At 41.0% G+C, this 20,973-nt stretch overlaps 1 protein-coding gene across 1 annotated transcript in view; it reads right to left on the minus strand.

Annotated features, from left to right (window-relative positions):
* Positions 1-1,053: 1,053 nt before the first annotated feature.
* Positions 1,054-20,973, minus strand: part of ITGA3 (integrin subunit alpha 3) — a 132,785-nt gene continuing 112,865 nt past the window's right edge. Inside the window, 7 exon segments of the mRNA XM_077460062.1 lie at positions 1,054-2,542; positions 8,508-8,633; positions 10,526-10,624; positions 13,055-13,168; positions 15,774-15,866; positions 19,626-19,802; positions 19,891-19,993. Coding sequence (XP_077316188.1) covers positions 2,387-2,542; positions 8,508-8,633; positions 10,526-10,624; positions 13,055-13,168; positions 15,774-15,866; positions 19,626-19,802; positions 19,891-19,993 — 868 coding nt within the window. The 3' untranslated portion in view covers positions 1,054-2,386.

Below are 20,973 nucleotides of genomic sequence, written 5' to 3' on the forward strand. Positions count from 1 at the left end.
CTTAGTTGGGCAGACAATCCGCCCGTGTCTACGCGGCCTAAGGTTTTTAAATAATTTTTTAAGAAGGGTTATACTATTAACATACATAGTCACCTGTTAGCTGGAAATATTTTCATTACCATAATCTAATTTATTCTGTACACCTGATCACTTTATATTTATTTGTAGTGGCATGTCCCTGGTTTAATGTATATAATCTTTATGCACTACCTACCTCCAGTCTAATACATCCCATATATATCATACCAATGGGGAGTATATATAGAGGGTATGTTATATTGTAAAGCGCTGCGTAAATTGCTGGCGCTATATAAATCCTGAATAATAATAATAATAATAATGTAGGAAGCATGTGAAAATTGGTATTAAGGCATCTCTTGTTGGGGATCTTGATTCCAAATACCACTCCTTTTTTTTCCTCTCTCCATCTCTCTTTTCTGGGCCAGTACTCCATTCCCAGTTTCTAGTGCATATACATTTAGCACTGTGGTTTGGTGTATAAATTAATTCTATCTTCCGTACATTGTAAGTCACTTTTGGACTGGAGAGTTTAATTTGTATATTACAAATTTTTTTACCTTAGGACATTGACCAGGCAAAACATTTTGTTTGGTACAGGTAGTGCCTAAAGCCCCATACTAATATTGTAAATAGTCAAACGCCCACTGCCTCCAAATAGGGGGCTGAGGACTTGGAGGGCGGCAGCAACCTTAACTTACTCCTAAGTGCGGCTTTCCCAAATCCTTTTTCTACCTCCATTCTTGTCTGCTAAAAAAAAAAACAGAAGGTGATCCGTCCGCTTCGGCATGAGCACCTAGAGTAGAGCATATGCAGAGTGGACCTATCATCGATTAAGTGGCCCTCGCTCTTGAAAAGGTTGGGCACTCCTGGTATACGGTGAAACATGATGCCAAACATAATAAAAAACAGATTCCGGGTTACATACACTTAAAACATTTTTTTTGGCTAGGGATATATTTTAAGTTGGCTGTCCTCTTCACTTTCTTGCTTCTCCAACAGGAGCTATAAAGTCACACAAAATGTATACAAACATAAAAGAAAACAAAGTTCTATTTTTTTTATTACAGGATTCTATAATATTTCCAGCAGACTGAGAGCAACATGAACATAATGGTCAATGGGGGTGTTCTATATACCATATTTACCAGACATTACCCAAGGAGTGTGTACAGCACTGATATGTATTTGACAACTTTGGAATCTAAATGCCATGACTTAGATCCTACAGTATAGTCTTGTATAATTTCCATATAATGTCTATGGTAAAAATGATATGTATTTTTTGGAGGTTTATGTAATTGAATTATATATTTTAAACTATACCTATTCATTACTTTACGGTGCATGGTTCAATAATATGTGCAATATATATTTAATGACACAGAGTAACAGCAGTGAGGAAATCCATTTGTCCAATGTCACAAGCTTTGCCTTTTTTGCTTGCAGACCTGGAAGGGCCGTCTCGCCCTTCTTCCAATTTGACTGGTTCTGCTGTGTTTTTTTATTATTGAGTATATAGGTCCTGCATAGGTAGCAATTTGAAAGATGAACACCTTTGTTCCTCAAGCTTGGGAATGTTGGGTCAAGTATGTTATGTTAATGCCGACTGGTACACTTTATATACTGGTTCAGCCTGCTCCTTTTCCAACTTTCCCATTGGACCTCATCTACCTGTGTTACATAGTGGTATATCCTCCAGTGTTAGAAATTTTACAGTAGGATCCCTTCAGATGTCAGAAGATAGTTCTACTCCAGTGCCTACTTAAATTTTAGAAGATAGTTCTTCTCCAGTGTGTTTTTGAACGTCAGAAGATATTTCTCCTCCAGTGTCTGTTTTCAGAGATAAATAATCCTTTGTTTCCAGTGTCACAGCATAGTTTCATATAAGAATTGGTACCTATATTTTTTAAAATAACCCCCCATTCCCATTCCAGTGTCACAGATTAAAAAGGTTCCAATCTATTTCAACGCAAAAAGTTAATTCGTACCCTCCCTTTCCATTGTCATATTATCATCAGCCTCTTTCCCGTTTCAGGATTCCAGTGAGAAGTTGATCCTTTTCCAGTATTAACAGATTCTGTGATTATTGGTTGCGCCCCTTACGTCTTTTATTTTGAGGTTCCAAATTTCGGTGCAGTTTTTCGACAAGAGAAAGAGCCCCTGCTTAATTCAGTGTCATGCGAACACTTAAGTCTTTTTGCTGTCAAAGCATAATAAAATAGTTTTCTCTACATGGGTTTGTTCATAATATAACGCATACAACCCCCAGTGTCCCCAAATATTCTTTTGACCGAAGTGACAGTCATCACAGAGGGTAAGAGTCCAGCTCTAGATTGAGTATTGGCAGCTAAAATGCTTTGGTCCTTCAGTAGTATCTGGCAGCTTCTTTCCAGGTGGTGACCCAATGCTTCTGGCTGTGTGGTAGCCTGCCGCACAGCTTCTGCCTCTCTTCTTGAGGGACGCACACAGCATAGTGAGTCTGTCTCAGACTGTAGTGTCTGACGTTATGGAAAAATCCAACCTAAGAGATGGTGGGTGGAAAGAAACAGGGAAGGGAAGGTACGGGGGGGGACAAAAAGAAGGTTTTAATTAGAGAAGGTTCCAAAGAATGGGTCATAATGAAGAGTAGAAGGTACAGATCACAGTGAGAAAAGAGGAGAAAAGAGTTGCAAAGGAAACATTTTTCTAGTGGGTGGAAAGACTGGATAGAAGAAAGGGAAAGTTATGCATATGACATAATGGAGACATGTCGCAATTAGAGAAATTTCCAATGAATGGGACATAAAGAAGAGTAGAAGGTGCAGGTCAGCAGTGAGAAAAAGGTGAGGAGGGTTGCAAATATAAATTTTTCAGTGGATGGAAAGACTGGTTAGAAGAAAGGGAAGATGAGGCATATAACACAATGGAGACAAATTGTAATAAGAGAGGTTTCCAATGGATGTGTAGCTAAAAAAGGTATGGAAGAGTACAGCAATGTCAGAGGAAGATACAACCAGTAAAAGTGGGCAATAGAAGGCTGGGAATTAAAACTGAGAATAAATTTCATTATTATATTGATGGAACAAGATAGGTCAGATTAGTAGAGGTTTTAATGAAAACACCAGGAAACTGTGAAACAGGAGGGGATTATGACGTTTCCTGTTATAGGCAAGAAAGTTGAGGAAAATTGCATTGGAATGTATCTAAAGTATTTTTCTATTTTTGATAAAGTGAAAAAGTGTTGAAATCCCTATCAGGTCTTTTTGTTGTCTTTGAAATCTTTGGGGAGATTTACCTTCTCTTTTTTTTTGTCTTGACCATTGTCCCCAGAATAAAAAGTTATAAGAAATCCCAAATCTTAAGCTGCCCATAGATGGATCGAATCTTGGCTGGTTCAGAAGGAACTGTACAAGATTCAATCCACCTATTGGCAGAGTGATTGTACCCAAGTCGATCCATTGATCGACTTGGGTACAACCAGCATGTCAGATTTTTGGCACGCAATTTTTGCCAGCAGCTATAGCCGCTAGCAGTAAACAGGATGTTCTCCTGGCAGGGATGGCTCCCCCCACCTCCCATCACCCCCTCGCTAGAAGAAAAAAATAGATACGCGGGATGGACACAGTCAGTGTGGATGGGGGAATCAAGTGATTTTCTTTCCTTCAACCCATGGTTGCAAGAAAAAAAATTGCATAATCTATGCATGCCTTAGCCCTTGTACACACGGTGGGACTTTCCGACAACAAAAACTGGTGTTGCATATACACGGTTGGACAAAGTTATCGCAAAATCCGATCGTTCGGAACGTGATACAGTTCGTTCGTTGCGGCTAGTAGCCAATAGCTTTGGTCACGTAATTTGATCTGAGCATGAGTGGCACTTTGTCCGATCGCAATACTCTATAAACGATCGGATCATGTTGTTGGAAAATTTTATATCCAGCTGTCAAACTTTGTTGGTTGGACATTCCGACAGAAAAAGTCCGATGTAGCCCACACAAGGTCGGACTATCTGACAACATGGTCTGATCGGATCTTTTCCATCGGAATTTCCGACCGTGTGTACAGGGGCTTAGAGTTGTCACAGGATCATGAGGTGAGGGTAAAGGTTTCAACAGGGACACATGTTCTAATGACAACTGTGAAGAATGGTATTGTCCCTTGCTGTTGTGTCCCTGATAGAAGAAAATAAGAGAAATCTCCTGAATGGGACACAGACAGAAAAAAATAAACTTGACATAGATCTTATCTATTCCCTACTGTATTCAAAACACTATCAGATTTTCTGCTGATTTTTGTCTTCAGATTTCCCAAAACCATGTAGTGAAAGGGCTGGCCTGAATGCATACAAATTGAAACTCCTAAGGTTTGACCTCATATTATATGGTTTTGGTAAATCTGAAGACAAAAATCAGAAGAAAATCTGATAGTGCGTATGGGGATTTGCAGATGGACAGGAGAAGTTTAATGTTGGCAGAGATATTGCTATGGGGCCCATCAATATTGGGGGTCTGTACATTATGATTTATACAGAATACACTTTGGGAACCTCTATAAAATAATATAAAGACAACCTGGATTCTGTATTATAGAAGGATTGCTTTGGGGATGGAGAGTGGAGTGCAATGGTTCTCTTAATACTTCTGCTATGGGGCCCCATCGTGCATAGTTAGGCCTCTCATAGCTAGTTAGTAATTATGAAGAATGAGGTTGCATTTAAGGTTTGGGAGAATTTAGAGAGATGGTAGAAATGTGATAGCAGAGTGTATGATGGGGTAGCATAATTATAGACATAGTTGATTTGGGTGGACTGTTACCAACCAGAAATAGTAAGTGAAGAGAAAGTTTGGGTGGAATTTAAAGACAATGAAGAAGTCAGAAAACGGAGGTGATAAACTAGAGTTATTGAAGTGCAGAGATGGGTTTGGGAAATCCTGTATTTCAAGAAATGGGAAGAAAGTGGACAGAAGAATAGAAGGTTACAACAACAGATTATAGTTATTCTTCAATGACTAAACAGAGAAACACAGAAACAGATATCTATAGGCAGAGTGCAGCAAAAGTTTAACTTGTTACAAGAGAAATCAAACTGGTAAAAAAGAGATTAGGTTGGTGCAAGAAGACCAGTGCATGTGCACAGAGTAAGTTGGAAGACTGGAAAAGGTCTATAAGATGAAGCTGATCTTGTTTGGTTACCCGAGGGGCAGAGTTGGGGGTCACGGGTCAGAGGTCGTATTCAGGAATCCTGTGTTAGTCGCTCAGTCTCTGATGGTTGCACCTTAATCTCAGCCTTCTGACCTCTGACCTCATACTTGGCACGGGTGTTGGCCCTCCGGAAGAATCCACACTACAAGGCAGGAGAGGGGTCATGGATTGTTCAATACAGGTATACAGTTTTGAAGAAAAGGTTTGTTTCAAAGATGAATAGAGGGCTAGAGGGCTAAAGAACGGCACAGGTTTGGAAATGTGGATTACACTTAGCAGCACACGCTCAGAAAAAAAGCACCAGTGAAAATCCAGGCTTCCCTGAAATAGAGAGCAGCTAAAAAGAAAGTAGTTGAAATAAGCACATCACTAAGCAACCCAAAGTAAATTACTGGCAGTAATGGAGTTCCATAACACCTTGGCACCCTGGAGAACCCAGACTGCATTTCATATAGTGCAGGTGAATCTATAGGTTGATGCTTATGCATGATTCCCCAACTACAATGCAAACACCTCTCAGTAGCTTACTTAGTGGCCTGCAATGCATTATGGGAGGCCAGTGAAGGAGGTGTGCTAAAATTGAACAAAATAAACAAATTTGAGCAGGTAGCTTTTTATTGCAGAAGACATTTTTCTTCCCTGCAATAGATCATCAAACTGACCTGCCTATTTGCACTGAGCAGTATTCTTGGTACAGTGCCTTGGTACAGTAACTCCGGTGTATGCAGGTTTAGGCTGAAGACCTAGTGCCTAAAGCTAGCCGAGGAGAAAATATCAACCTTGCCCATTTCGGGTTGGGGGTAAGCATTGGCATTCCGCATAAGATCTGGGTTAAATAGGTCCAGGCTGCTCTTAGTTCCAGCAAGCCAAATGGGACTCATGGCACAATGCCTTAGGCCTCATGTACACTGCTGCTGCCTTATGGTACTCACAACTATAATATAATGCATCTTTACTTTGGGTTGCTCAATATCACCTTCACTTCAAAGCACAACCATTTCTATCCATAATTGTTTTTTATTTATAGAGTGGACAAGAGTTAAAAAGAAAATGGTCAGATTGTTATTTCTATCCATGATTCCAATCTTCCTGAGCATTAAACACCCCTAAGCTGGCCATAAACAGCAGGCTAATTGTAATCAAGTTGATTGATCGATCAACTTAGGTTCAACCAGCCTGTCGGTTTTTTCACTGATTATTGCTAGCGGCTATATGTGTGTTCTCTCGGCCAGGACGGTTTCCCACCTCCTGCCGGGGGAACACAAAAGGTCAGCGGGAGGGATTCATGGTTGCAGGAAAGAAAACTGCTCCATCTATGGCTTTTTACACTTTTTAGACACAGATAACTGTGACCTTCTGTAAAGACAACAAAGGCATTAACAATAGTAAATGGGTACATGCCAGCCAAATGCTTTTAGCGTTATTCGGAAAAAGATTTTTTAAGAAATCAGATAGTACTCGGGCCCCAATGCAGACCCATAAAAGCTATGCAGTTTGCTATGGTTAAATACTATATGGCTGTTGGTGGATACCTGATCATCATAGCTATGTGAGCTTGTTGGGCATCCCATTCCAAAACCATTATTATGACACTGTCATCCCCTATTTGTGGCTATAAGAGCCTCCAGTCTTGTGCTTTCCATAAGATTTTGGAGTGCGTCTGTTGGACTACACCCATTATACCAAAAGAGCATTTGTGAGGTCAGGTACTGGTTGGATGAGAAGACCTTAAAACAGCCTTTTTTAATCTGTTTACCCTAGAGCAGCAGGTCTCAACCTGGGGGTCGGGACCCCCTTGGGTGTCGAAAGATGATTTGCCAGGGGTCACCGCATCCTGGGCTGTTCCTGAAGCCTTTTTGCAACTGCCTAGCAGGGCTGTCCCTGGAGCTCATGCCCGCCCACTCAGCTTCTTCACAGCTGCCCATTCAGTTCACGGCATGGGTGGGGGGTAGAGACTAGCGGTCAGCTGACTGGTGAGGAACGTGAACTAGGAGGGACTGGAGGAGACCTCCACATGGAAAGCCACTTACCAGAGGGCCAACCCACACCAGCATTCGGCTATAGCCCAGCTACGGCCTCTGACATCTGGATATAAGATCCCAGGGATGGCTCTCAGATACTGCAGGGTACTAGGCTTTATCCATAGAATGTACGGTCCGTGAAATCATACATCATATGGAAAAGAGGGGGACCATAGTGTAATTCCTAACGCAGGACAATTTATTATAAAAAATACTGGTACTTACAAACATAAGTAGATTAAAAGCATGTAAAAAATGCCGGCCGGCACATTAGGTGCTCTTTCTCGTTTTAAATCAACGTGGTGACGTCACTGCACGGCCTCCCAGATGCGTTTTGTCATACGCAGACGTTTTTAATGGGGATAGACCTATCCCCATTGAAACATCTGCGTATGATGAAATGCATCTGCGAGGGCGTCATCATGTCGATTTGAACGGGGAAGGTCTCCTAATAAGCACTGATATGGACGAGTTGGCCTGGCTTGTAAACATAGAGAATACATGGAAGGGAGGGGAAAAGAGGGGGAAGAACAAAGAAAAAGGGAGAAAAAGACCAAGAAAGATGGCTAGAGAGATGGATGGGGGGAAAAAACAAAAAAATAGGATAGAGAGAGATAAAAGGGAAAGAAAGGAGAACAAAATGTACCATGAGGGTTTTTAATATTGTACGAGTGGAAGGGACTCAGGGAGCGCTAAATGTCCGTGGGTTAGGGGTGTAAATTACTTGTTTTGCCTTGGGTGCTGACAACCCACGATACGAAAATAATTTTACTGTTAAGGGTCCCCACAACTTTTATCAAGGGGTTACGACACTAGTGAGAACCACTGCCCTAGAGGAACCCTTGAAATAATTTAAATGCCTCCAGGAACCTCTGCTAAATACCCCTTACATTGGTCATCAGCAGAAAGAACCCCCCCCAGCAGGTATCTAAAAAGATCATTGGTGTCATGTTGCTGGCCCTGGAACTATGCAGGTACCATCAAATGGGAATTTATTCAGGCACAGCTTAAGGAACCCCTAGAAACCTCTGGAGGAACCCCGGGGTTCCATTGAACCCTGGTTGAGAATGGCTGCCTTAAAGTGTCACAATTCATCCTCTAATGGTTTAATAGGGCTGAGGTCATATAGAATAATGTTTCTTTGGGTCTTTACTTTTTTATACAACTGCAAGTTTAAGGTCCAGTACACCTCTGATCTCACCTGCAGTATCTGGAATGCCTTCAGCCTATCACTACACAACAAAACCTATTTTATTGTAACATCACGACAGGCCCTCCTTACCTTCCACAGGCATAAAATGATGATTCCCAATAGCAAAATTCCAGATCCTACTGACACAAGAATCAGCCACAGTGGAATTTCAGTTGGTAGGGCCTCTTCTAATTCGGAGTCTATAGCGACGGAAAACTGCGAGAAAAGAAACAAACGGAAAGGGGAACAAACACAGTGGTTGAGATAAAATCAATTTAAACTTTGTATCAAAAATATCTTGTTCCAGCCTTATGGTAATTCCTAAGTGGGTGACATTTAATTTTCTAAATTTACTGAATATCATAAACAGTCTCCAGGCTGTTAGACCAGCTACCTGAAGGAGTCTTGGTACTTAAAACCTATGTATGAAAGATACCTGCCATGGTCCAATTTTTAAAAAACATTCTATCATTATAAGCCCTGATGAGGACTGATGAGCCTCTTAAAGATGAATTTTATATATGCAAAATTAGCTATGACCAATTAAAACTTACTGGACTTGCAACTACCCATTGGTGCTTTTGTCTTTCTACAGTATCTACTGTTGATGTACTAAGCAACTTCCCTGGCCCATCGGCTTCTTTGTCAAGAAAAGGAAGAATACTTTTTCATATTAGGGTCTAAAGTTCCACCAATTATTTTGTAACAATAATCAATTTTCATGGCTTAAATAAAATAACTTTTTTTTTTGTTTTTTTTGTTAATTAATACATTTTTCGTTAAACATGTACACTATGTTAACAAAAATATTGGGACGCCTGCCTTTTCACGCAGATAAACTTTAATGGCATCCCAGTCTTAGTCTGTAGGCTTTAATATTGAGTTGGCCCACCCTTTACAGCTATAGCAGCTTCAACTCTTCGGGGAAGGCTGTCTACAAGGTTTAGGAGTGTGTCTATGGGAATGTTTGACCATTCTTCCAGAGGCGCATTTGTGAGATAAGCACTGATATGGACGAGTAGGCCTGGCTTGTAGTCTCTGCTTTAATTGATCCCAAAGGTGTTCTATCGGGTTGAGGCCAGGATTCTGTGCAGGCCAGTTAAGTTCCTCCACCCCAAACTCGCTCATCCATGCCTTTATGGATCTTGCTTTGTGCACAGGTGCGCAGCCATGTTGGAACAGGAAAGGACCATCACCAAACTGTTCCCGCAAAGTTGGGAGCATGAAATTGTCCAAAATGTCTTCGTATGCAGACGTCTTAAGAGTTTCATTCACTGGAACTAAGGGGCCAAGCCCAACCCTTGAAAAACAACCCCACACCAAATGATTTGGACAGATGCACAAGGTCCATAAAGACATGGATGGGTTTGGGAAGGAGGAACTTGACTGGTCTACACAGAGTCCTGACCTCTACCCGATAGAACACTTTTGGGATGAATTTGAGCGGAGACTGTGAGCCAGGCCTTCTCATGCAACATCAATGCCTGACCTCACAAATGCATTTCTGGAAGAATGGTCAACCATTCCCATAGACACACTCTTAAACCTTGTGGACAGCCTTCCCAGAAGAGTTGATGCTGTTATAGCTGCAAAGGGTGGGCCAACTCAATATTGAACCCTACGGACTAAGACTGGGATACCATTAAAGTTCATGTGCGTGTAAAAGAAGGTGAAATTTTGACAATATAGTGTTTTTACACTTTAAGAAGCAATACCAGCTCAGTGCGCTAACACTATCCAGTCAACACAGAAGAAAGTGTTCCAGTATTACCAGCAGGTGCATTCCATTCTGGACTGGTACAACACAGCAACATCTGTATGAAAAACTGGACTGCTCAACATATAAACGAAGCTCTCTCTAGATATATAATGTTTAATTTACAATTTTGATTGCAGTCTACTGCTGTGGCAGTGTTGAAGATCACATGCCCCATCTGTAGACTAGCCAATAAAGAAGCAACAGTACATCGATGCTCCATTGGTTGTCCTCAGTTTGCTCTCTCCTACTGTTAGCATGCTCACACTACAAATGGAATTTTAGCTGTATTTTAAAATAATAAAAAAAATGCACTGAATGATTTCTATATTTAAACATAGAGGATACATACCATTACATGGTGTGTCTGCATGTTTATAGATGGAACATTGGTTTTTAGATAGAGTTCTGCTGTGCCTTCCACCCATACTCTGTCCACCAGTCTGTAATCCTGGTAGGATATAAGAAGGTTGGTGTTGGATGCATTGAAAAACAAAACAAGATGCTTTCGATTTGAGCAGTATTTATGTAACATATAGATTGCGATATAGAGACTTGGGATCACTGCCAGCCAGTTCATTATTGGTCTTTCAAAACAAAAACAGCTTTTTTAGCCAAAAGTAAAGAAAACAGTTCATAGACCAGGTATACAGAAAAAACACACAGTATGGCTCACCGCCAGTACCTCAGTCCCACACTGGATTTTAGGGTTCCCATCTGTTTTGAGGCACATGTCAAGCCACATGGGCCCAGAAACACAATGGCTCAGTTCCTAGAGAGTCCACATTTGTTCACAGCTTTGGCCCCCTCCATACTACCTCATAGACAGATGATGCTTCCTTCCTGCTGTTTTTCAAGACTCCCTTGCATGTGCCTTAACCCTTTCAGGATCAAAGTCCCTGTAATCAAGGTTTGGCGGTTCTTTCACACCCAAAGTCTCTGTGAGCCTTTAAGTCCCAAATTAAGATTGACCAATCCTGAGTGCACTAGAAATCAGTCCTCTGCTCTCCAAGCAACCTACCCCAGAAAGCCCTCACCCTTCATGGGTAAGAACCCCTAAACACGACAAAAATGTCCCTTATAGGGACCACAGCACAAATAGTGGGGACATATTCCTGCAGTCTAGGACACATCATTGGCATCCTCTACAACATATATAGAGCAAATAGAAGCTAAAAAAAAGGTTGTTGTGAAGACGATAAACTTGGAACAACAATCCTAATAGTGTTTCATCTTGTCCCACTAGCTTTCAAAAACATGACAGCTGGATCTGAATTTTTTTTGTATAAAGTCAATGTAAAGCTGTCATGCCACTGTAGTGTCTTAACAGTTGCTTAATAGAGACATGTGTGGGTCAGTTTCTGCAGAATTGGCCTTGACCCACACCTGCAACTTACCAACAATCGACTTTTACTGTTGCCATTTTACAAGACAGAACCTTAAAGTGGTTGTAAACCCTTACAACACACTTTGACCTACAGGTAAGCCTAGATTAAGGCTTACCTGTAGGTCCAAGAAATATCTCCTAAACCTATACGGTTTAGGAGATATTTGCCTGAAGACAGGCACCGCTGTCTACGGCGCATGCGCTGTAGACAGCGGCGCGCAGGCGCACTGAGCGCGGCATTTTCAACGACGGAGCTGCCGCACTTGTCGTTGCGATGCATAGTAGTCCATTATGCTTTGCCTTTGCAGGGAATGAAAGAGGAAGTAAACTCATCAGGGTTTACTTCCTCTTTAAAGTGTTACTAAACCCAGGACTCTGCATTCACTATATCTGGTCTTTCACAGTACACAGAACATGGAAATTAAATTATTTTATGAAATATAAACTGTTAAATACCTTTTCTCATCAGCAGTATATAGCAGTCTTGTTACTTCTATCAGTGTCAGGTAAAAGCTTGTTGGAGGAGTTTTCATCCTACTCTGACTGTCTTATGAGGCTACAGGCCCCCTGACCCTCTGTCTTGACAGTGCTGATTGGCTCTGTGCTGATCACATGTACTTTCCCAAGAAAGAAAAAACACCTCTCCAGCAATACACACCAAACTTGGCATGTGCAGACTGCCCCCAAGGGTCTGTACTGTCAGTAGGTGGATTGGAGACTGTGGAAGGAGGGGAGGTTCAGAGAAGATAGGATGAAACAGCCTTTTTCAACAATGAGCAGGATTAAACCTTTATGGCGCGTACTCACGATCGGACTTTGACGGACTTTGCAGCTGAGGTCCGCCGGACTTTTAAACAAACGGAATTGCCCACACACTATCACTCCAAAAGCCCACCGGATTCAAAAGTGATGACGTACAACCGGACTAGAATAAGGAAGTTCATAGCCAGTAGCCAATAGCTGCCCTAGCATCGGTTTTTTTCCGTCGGACTAGCACTGATCGTGTGTACACGGCATTAGGTTAGTGAGTATAACAAGCATGCTTTACTGCATATATAGTCTGATTTTACTGTTGTGGGTTTAGTAAAACTGTATTGTTAAAAGATACTGTTGCATGTTGCAAACAACTATTAGAGACTGCTGCAGTAAAAGGTTGCTTCCAAGTTACAGGAGACTGCTGCTATGATACAAAAGACTGGCAGCTGCCAGGTTATATCTTTCATAAGATTAACAAATGGAAGGCATATTTCTGTACTGTGCATAATGGTGGAATCAAACTCATCACCTGATTCATGTAACTTTTACTGCCTTCACCTACTCCACAATGTTAGTAACCCATAGCTAAGCTACTTGGCTAACCTCCTAAGTTCTCTTGTCTTATGTCTCTCTAAACTACCTTTGTTCTACAACCACGCAACCAAACTGTCATGCCCCTTCCCTAAATTGTGCCTGCAGACTTGGACTATGATAATGAACAAAAAAAATCAGACCCACCTCTAAGAACGTACTGTTCCATACTCTTGCTTTTACTATGACACTTGCTGACTTCTGCATATTGTCCAGGGGGCACTCGAAACGCACACAGTTCGCACCGCCACCTCTGCATTTCTGTAAATGTGCAACATCATATTCAGACAATTGAAGGTAAGAAAAACAAAATACGATGGACTTCAGTAATCAACATTGGCCTGTACAAACCCACAGCAACCAATCACACTTGTAGCTGCCATCTTCGAGTGCTGGTGTCAATCTGATTGTTATTGGCCAGTACATACATTGAGAAGTGAGATTCTTTAACATTAAAGATTTACATAGGAATAAGCAATGGCAAAACAATATATTTGTGTAGTCTTTACTATCGTTGGAGGTCACCCAACAGTGTATAAGATGATAGCATCTCCCCTGCTGCATCCATCAATCTCTCTACATTCTCATTAACATCTGATCAACCTACCGTGATACTGCTGAATTAGCATACGGAGGAAATATTATCTATGCATTTTTTCCACTGGGCACTCATACAAGGCGCGTATAAGAGCTGACATGATGTTTTCAATATTGTACAAAAACCATAGAGGACAAGGTGACCTCATTGATACAGGTCAGAGGGATCCTAGCTTTTCAGCAGAGGAATTCCGGTGCTGTAGAGAGACTAGACCCTAGCCAGTTGCCCAACTTTGATTGGTGAGCGCAGTTAAAGCTGTTGTCTGGGCACTAAAAAACTAGGAATCAGGAAATGCTGTCTGCCAACTGCTGTAGTTGAAGAGAACGGTCACTCCAGCCCGCTAGCTGTGCTCTTGGTCAACTGGTCTCCTCAATGATAGACGTGTTCAATTCGTTTTGTAACAAATCGAAATTAGGACAAATTTTTCATTTTTCGGACATTCGGATGCATCCAAATGTCTGAAAAAAAAAAAAATGAATTTCAACGAATACGAAAGAAACGATAGCGAATTTAACAAATTAATTCGTCACGATTCGGTAATTTGTTAAAGAACTAATGAAACAAAAGGTCAACTCAAAGTAAATCTTGGCCCCCGTACACACGGTCGCAAGTTCCGGCGGAAAAGGTCCAATCGGATTATATTGTCGGAAAATCCGATCGTGCATGGCTCTATCGGACCTCAAATTTTCTGACAACAATATCCGATCAGACTTTTTCCGATCGTTTGTAGAGATCAGAAAAAGTGCTACGCATGCTCAGATCAAATTACGAGACCAAAGGTATTGGCTACTAGCCGCAACGTAGTCCCGTCGTAACGAATGAACGTCATCATGTTCCAAACGATCGGATTTTCCGACAACTTTTTCTGACCGTGTGTATGCAACACAAGTTTCGGACAAAATCAGTCTGAAAAATTTTTTATTGTCGGAATGTCGGACTGTGTGTACGGGGGCTTACAGTTGAATCAGCTGATTAATTTTGCGCTAGAGGTTGTATTACTGGCAAAGTGCATTCCTGAGAACTGAGTGAGAAGGGTGTTGTATTGTATTTGAGCAGAGGAGAAGAGATATTGTCATTGTGTGTGTTAATAGATTCAATAAACAAACGACTTTCCAAACTACGAATCATTATCACAAATATACATATATATATATATATATATATATATATATACATACATTCATAAATATAGAATTTCAACTAATACGAAAGAAAATATAGCGGCTATAACAAACATGATTCGAGATTCAGTATAATGAATATCGACACTCTACGACTAAAAAAGAATTTTCCAAAAACAAATTAACGTAACATAACAAATATAACAGAACGAAATTATGTATTTTACGAATGACAACGAACCAAAACTAAAAAAAATTCCCGTTGTGCACAGGTCTACTCAATGACCCACCACTAGTACTGCAGAGCATTCCTATGTGGCTTAGTCCCCCAGACTTCTGCCAGATTTTGAAGAAAATTTTCTTCTAATAGGATCAAGTTGGCTAAAATAGGAAGGTTCTATTATTGAGGTGGGGGGAGGTTAGACTGTGAATTTTGATTTGCTAGGAGATAGGCTTTAAATAAAAAATAAAAAGCAGCCACAGGAAAACAAAGCATCATTTGTATAATTTGTCTTTTAAAGAGAACCATAATAGTATTAATTATTATTTTTTAAGATTATACATTCATTAAGACCAATTATTATTTTTTAAGATTATACTTTTTCAAAATTATGCTATATATAAAATGAATCTCTGTTTTAAAAATAAAAATGTAATGCATGGAACAACTATCACAATGGATTCACAGAGCATGCAGGGTTTTCTAAAGAGCCTAACAGCAGAAGTCGTTGGCCTTCAGACTATCTCTTTCTTATTGAAACTCCATAGAGTCCTCTTCAAACAAAAACAAATTCACTTGTGAGTAAAAATTGCACCTTCAGCTACTGAACTCTGCAAATAATAGGATTATTTTCAATGCGGGAAGAGTCTGAAATGTGAAAAAAAGTGAAGAAAGCTTACCCTGCTGGCTTCCTTTGAAAATACAAAATACTCATACACAATAGTTCATATTTGCCTGGCTATTTTTTTAGTCCTAACCACATAAAAGTAAACATACAAAAGGACTTTACGTTTCTGTATTCATCACAGAAAGCACTTTTAGGCTTCCATAACAAAAATAATGGCTAAAATCTGATTGGCTGCTGCTTGGTGGTGACAGTGTTATGGTAGTTATTCATCTCATGCATAACCACAATTGGACACCTACCAGTTGAGTGTTGGGCTTCTCTCTTTTAATAGATGGTAGAGTAGGAACATCTATTACTTCCACAATATCTCTGCGTCTCCTTCCATTCTCCAGCTGAAATCAACAAAAAAAACATTACAGAGCCACCAATAATAATAAAAATACTAATACAAAAGAAGGAGATTCATAACTGGAATCATATGTACAAATACACGATGCGATGTATGTTGACATATTTTACACTGGAGAACTGGAAGTTTATTATCTACCGACAAGGTCTGTGGATATCAAGACTGAGGATGCCTCTTTTTATTTTTTTGAAAATGTGGGAAGCAGGAATGTTTGTTCTGAAATCCATGAAATGGAGCTGAGAAGTTTGTAGGGATCCAAGTTGATGGGCTTTGGGTTTGTATCTGTCAGGAATGTGTAAACGTTCCTGTTCTTTGACAGATGCTGGTCTCATTCCAGCATCTTGGTTTTGGCTATGATGCATCCCTGTCTATTTGTCCACCTGTAAGGCGATTGATGTGGCCATTCTCTGGGTGGAGACCAAATCTGATTTAAGCCAGCCAAGCCTGCAGTCTCATGCTTGTGATATTGCATTTGTTACACGTTACAAGCTCCCTGGTTGTCTGCCCTAATCTGCTAGATTGATAACCTTGGATCGAATACTGACTACTCTCTGAACTCTTCCTGCCTTTTGATTAGTATTAACCCTGACTATTCTGAATCTTGCCTGGACTGTCATTGAACCACTCTGCCTATCTGCCAACCGCAAGTACTTGTTTTCTTTTCTCAGTTCGCATCTGCCCCAGCGTGGTAGCCAGGCAGTATAGCATTGTGTATGGCTTCTGGGAACAACCAAGTGCAAGTAGACCTGCTTGCCTTATGGCAAAAAGGGCTGTTATGGATGAAGAAAACAGAAGCTAGCTATAGTGTCTGACCACCTGCGTTAGGGGTAAGCGTGACAGTATCAAGGTCATTGGTTTGAGACACTTCTTTCATTGACAGGTGCCTTTAACCACTTGCCGACCAGCCGCCGCAGTTTTACTGCGGCAGAATGGCACGGTTGGGCGAAACGACGTTATGTTACTTTGCTTCGCCCTGTGGCCGCTAGGCCTGCTTGCCCTGTGGCCACTAGGCCTGCTCGCCCATCATCTCCTCACTGCAGGGGGACATGATATACATATGAATGCTGCCTTTATTTACATATCAATGCCGCCAGCCGCAGCTATTTACTTATGAATGCCGCCGCTATTTACATATGAATGTTGGTTATTTACATGTAAAGACAGGGCCTGCAGGTGAGACATCTGTACACAACAACAGGGCAGAGCTGGGCAGCATTAGTACCAGCACTTCACACTGAGATATTAGGACACAGCAGGGGATTAAATCTTGAAGGGACAATTACATTTTAACTGGTATAGTTGGCAAGTATGAGTCAGCTGCTTTGGGCCCCACAACAATGACAGGGCCCAGGGCAGCTGCCCCTTTTGCCCTGCCTTAAAGACGGCCCTGCATAGTAGTTCTAATGTGACAGCTCCAATGCGCAGCCAATAAACTCCAGAAACCTACACATTTTCCTCATATTTCAACACAAGAACACAATGGACTTTGGAATTGTGCAAAATACACTGCACTTTGACCTAAGATCCATTAAGGATTATGATTTCTGAATCTTTACATCTCCCACTTCTGAGCTTGGCAAATGTCTTGTTCTCTGCTGTGCCATGTTGTGCCTCCTATTGGAGACAAAAGCATGGAGCTGGTGTGAAATGGGCTGAGATGGTGTCTCAGGCCCAATCTTGTATATACAACACAGAAAAACAATATGCCCACGGGACTTTTGAAGAGTCATACCTCAAACAATAACTATAAAAAATATGAAAACATTTTATTTAAGATACATTTAAAAACATGTTTTGCACATTAGATGAACGTAGGTAATGTTATATAGAAGTCACATGAAAAAAGTTAGTATGTGGGACCTAACGGCACCATATAGATACCACCATTGGTCTGGAGCTACTGTGCAACTTGTTCTCGATGCATTTCGCGAGATACACTTTGCTTCCTCAGGAAAAGAACAGGAAAGTATAACTAATGCCAGATATTTAGCCATCTCACACCCAATTGGTGATCAAGCTGGAAGATTAGGGGCATGAAGGACAACAGACAACCAGATGTCTGTGCTGATACAGGGTATGTGGCGATTTCATTTTCCTTGTTGGACTCCATACTGACCGCTAGGAACTTTGTTGTGATCACATCGCATTTTGGACCATCTCCCTGCCCCTTTCACAGGAGAAGGAATAACGGACTTTCTGGCATTTCTTGTGGATAACTTTTTTTATGCCATTGTACATATTGCTACATAGGAATCTTACACTCATCTTCCAGCTTGATCACCAATTGGGTGTGAGCTGGGTAAATAAATATCTGTCATCAACTATACTTTGCTGTGCTTCTCCTGAGGAAGCGAGGTGTATCTTGCAAAACGCGTCGAGAACAAGCCGCACAGTCGCTCCAGACCAGTGGTGATATCGATATGGTGCTGTTAGGTCCCACATATAAACTTTTTTTCATGTGGCTTCTATGTAACATTATCTACGTTCATCTAATGTGCAATTCATGTTTTTAAATGTATGTTAAATAAAATGTTTTCATATTTTTTATAGTTTTTGTTTAAGGTGTGACTCTTTAAAAGTCCTGTGGGCATATTGTTTTTCTGTGTTGTATGTGCCTCCTATTGGCTCCTTAATTCTCTTAAGTGTCCTGTAGTGGTCTAGGAGCTGGTGGGGGGAAAAAAAACACGGCACATGGTTGGGAATGCAAAGGTTTAACACTTTTGAAAGTTTTAGATGAGAAGGTTCTCCTGGATGATGTAGCTCTTGGAATGAGCTAAGTGAGGACTTGCTGCCCACTGGAGTAGACAAGTACTAAGGGTTATTGTCTGCAGGGTCTTTTATAGAATCATTTTTTTCAAATTACAGTTTAGCTTTAAGGCTTCCAATGGCCACTCATATTTAGAGTCAGCTAATAGAAAGTAACCACCTTTCTCTTAGCCCTTGTACACACAGTCGGAGATTCCGACAACCAAATCCGTTGGAGTAATTCAGACGGATTAATTCCGGAAGAGGTCCGGAAGTGATGTTGCATACACACGGTCGGACTAAGTTGTCGGAAAATCCGATTGTACATAACGTGATGACGTTATTTTGTTACAACGAGACTACGTTCAGGCTAGTAGCCAATAGCTTTGGTCTAGGAATTTGATCTGAGCATGCGTGGCACTTTGTCCGTCGGAGTAGGCTACACATGATTGGAGTATGTCCGATCGGAGCATTTTGTCGGAAAATTTACCGGCAAGTTGGAAATGTTGGTCGGTCGGAATATCCGACCACAGTCCGATGCAGACCACACACAGTCGGAATATCCGACAAAACGGTCCGATAGGAAACATTCCGTCGGAATCTCAGACTGTGTGTTCAAGGGCTTAGAGGTTTTAGGGACCTCTGCTTGGCCTCCTTCTCCTTAGACATTGGAACCATTGTGGTCACTGGCCAAGTATTCTTGCCCGCTTGAATCTATTTTCTTATGAAAATGAATACAAACATAGCAAAGCCATACATGTAATTTTATGAAAGATGGCAATTTAAATAAAGGTCTGTTTTAAAGTGGAACTTAAGCCAAAATGTGTTTTCTTCTAGATAGAGTAGGGAAAAGCTAAAGGTCCTGTTGAGTTTTTAGGGCTCTCTGATTTCATAATAGGTTCATAATATCATTGTACATTTCAAAAGCAGGGTGACTTATTGGTAGCCTGGAAACCTCTTACTAAAACATTCAGAGTAAGAGTGAACAAATACTTACTGTAAGATTTAAAGGATTAATGACATGTCCAGGAGGGTGACATTGTGTCACATTTCCTGCATCAACCAACACCTCTGTTGGATAAAGCAGCCATTTTCCATTAGCCACCTCATATGGCCAGTCCACCGCCAGGATGAGAGAGCCCAGATTGTTTAGAGGGTCACCACTATTGAAAACCTGGAGGACAAAGATAAGAAGGATGAGTTCCCTAAAAATACCCATACTTTAACATAGGGTTTGTTCTTGTTGGCCGCACTGTCCCTACCTTAAATGTAAAATTCAAGGGACTTCCTACATCTTGAACTCTTTTCATGGCTGACTCTCCCATCACTTTACCACCAAAGTAGGTCTGTAGATGAACAGGAATCCTAAGGAAGGTCAGAGATGCAGGCAGATAAGAATACTTGTATTACTTGGGAGCACAATGACATTAGTTTTGACTTGAGATAACTAATCTGTATACATGGGCAGCAAAGCGAGAACACGTTCCTATTGACCCTAATGCCAGGGCTAGAAAAAATGGATTTAGCTGAATGGTCCAGTACATACACGGGTCCAGAAAAGCATCTGCTTTACCGAACCCAGCACAAGCTGCAGCATCTGCTTGAGTAATGCTTCAGTTGCCTAATGACTAAGGCCCAACGGCCCAAACAGGTGGGGTGTTTTACAGCTATTATACATGCTTTTTCAATAAAGGAAGACTGTTTGATGCTATCCTGAGTGGCAACCATTTTTCCTGTGATCCTTAAAGACCGTCTTCTGTTCAAATGCAGGGAGAAGAAAGAAGAAAAAAAACAAAAGAAGGAGGAAAAAAAAGATGGAAGAGGAAGGAAGAAGGACAAAGAACAGGAAGAAAGAAGCAGGAATGAGGAAGAGGGAAGAAGAAGAAAAAAGAAGTAAGATAAAAAAAGAAGGAAGGAAGGAAGGAAGGAAGGAAGGAAGGAAGGAAGGAAGGAAGGAAAAAGAAAGATGAAAAAGAAAGACAGAATGTGGAGAAAGAAAGAAAAAAGAAGAAGGAATAGAAGGAGGAAGAAGTACAAAAGAGAAACAAAGAAGAATGAGGAAGAAAAAAGAAGAGTGAGAAAGAGGAGGATGAAGGAGGGAGAAGATGGAAGGAGAAAGAAAAGAGAAGGAGTAGAAAAAAGAAGAAATAAAAAAGAAGAGGGATGAGGGATGACGAAACAAGAGGGAAGGAGAGGCTTAGAGATGACCTCCTTCATCACTCTCCTATACTTAGATACAGATGCAAACGATTGTTAGAGATATGGCCCTTAAATGCGGCCAGTGCTTGTGTGCCTGCCCTCTGGCACAAAATGCTCCCCTGACACTCTCATTGTGGTTCTCTAAA

Source organism: Lithobates pipiens, unplaced genomic scaffold (genome assembly GCF_037356315.1).
Source record: "Lithobates pipiens isolate NorthernLeopardFrog02 unplaced genomic scaffold, aLitPip1_a1.2 Scaffold_28, whole genome shotgun sequence".
In the NCBI taxonomy this organism is placed as follows: Eukaryota; Metazoa; Chordata; class Amphibia; order Anura; family Ranidae; genus Lithobates; species Lithobates pipiens.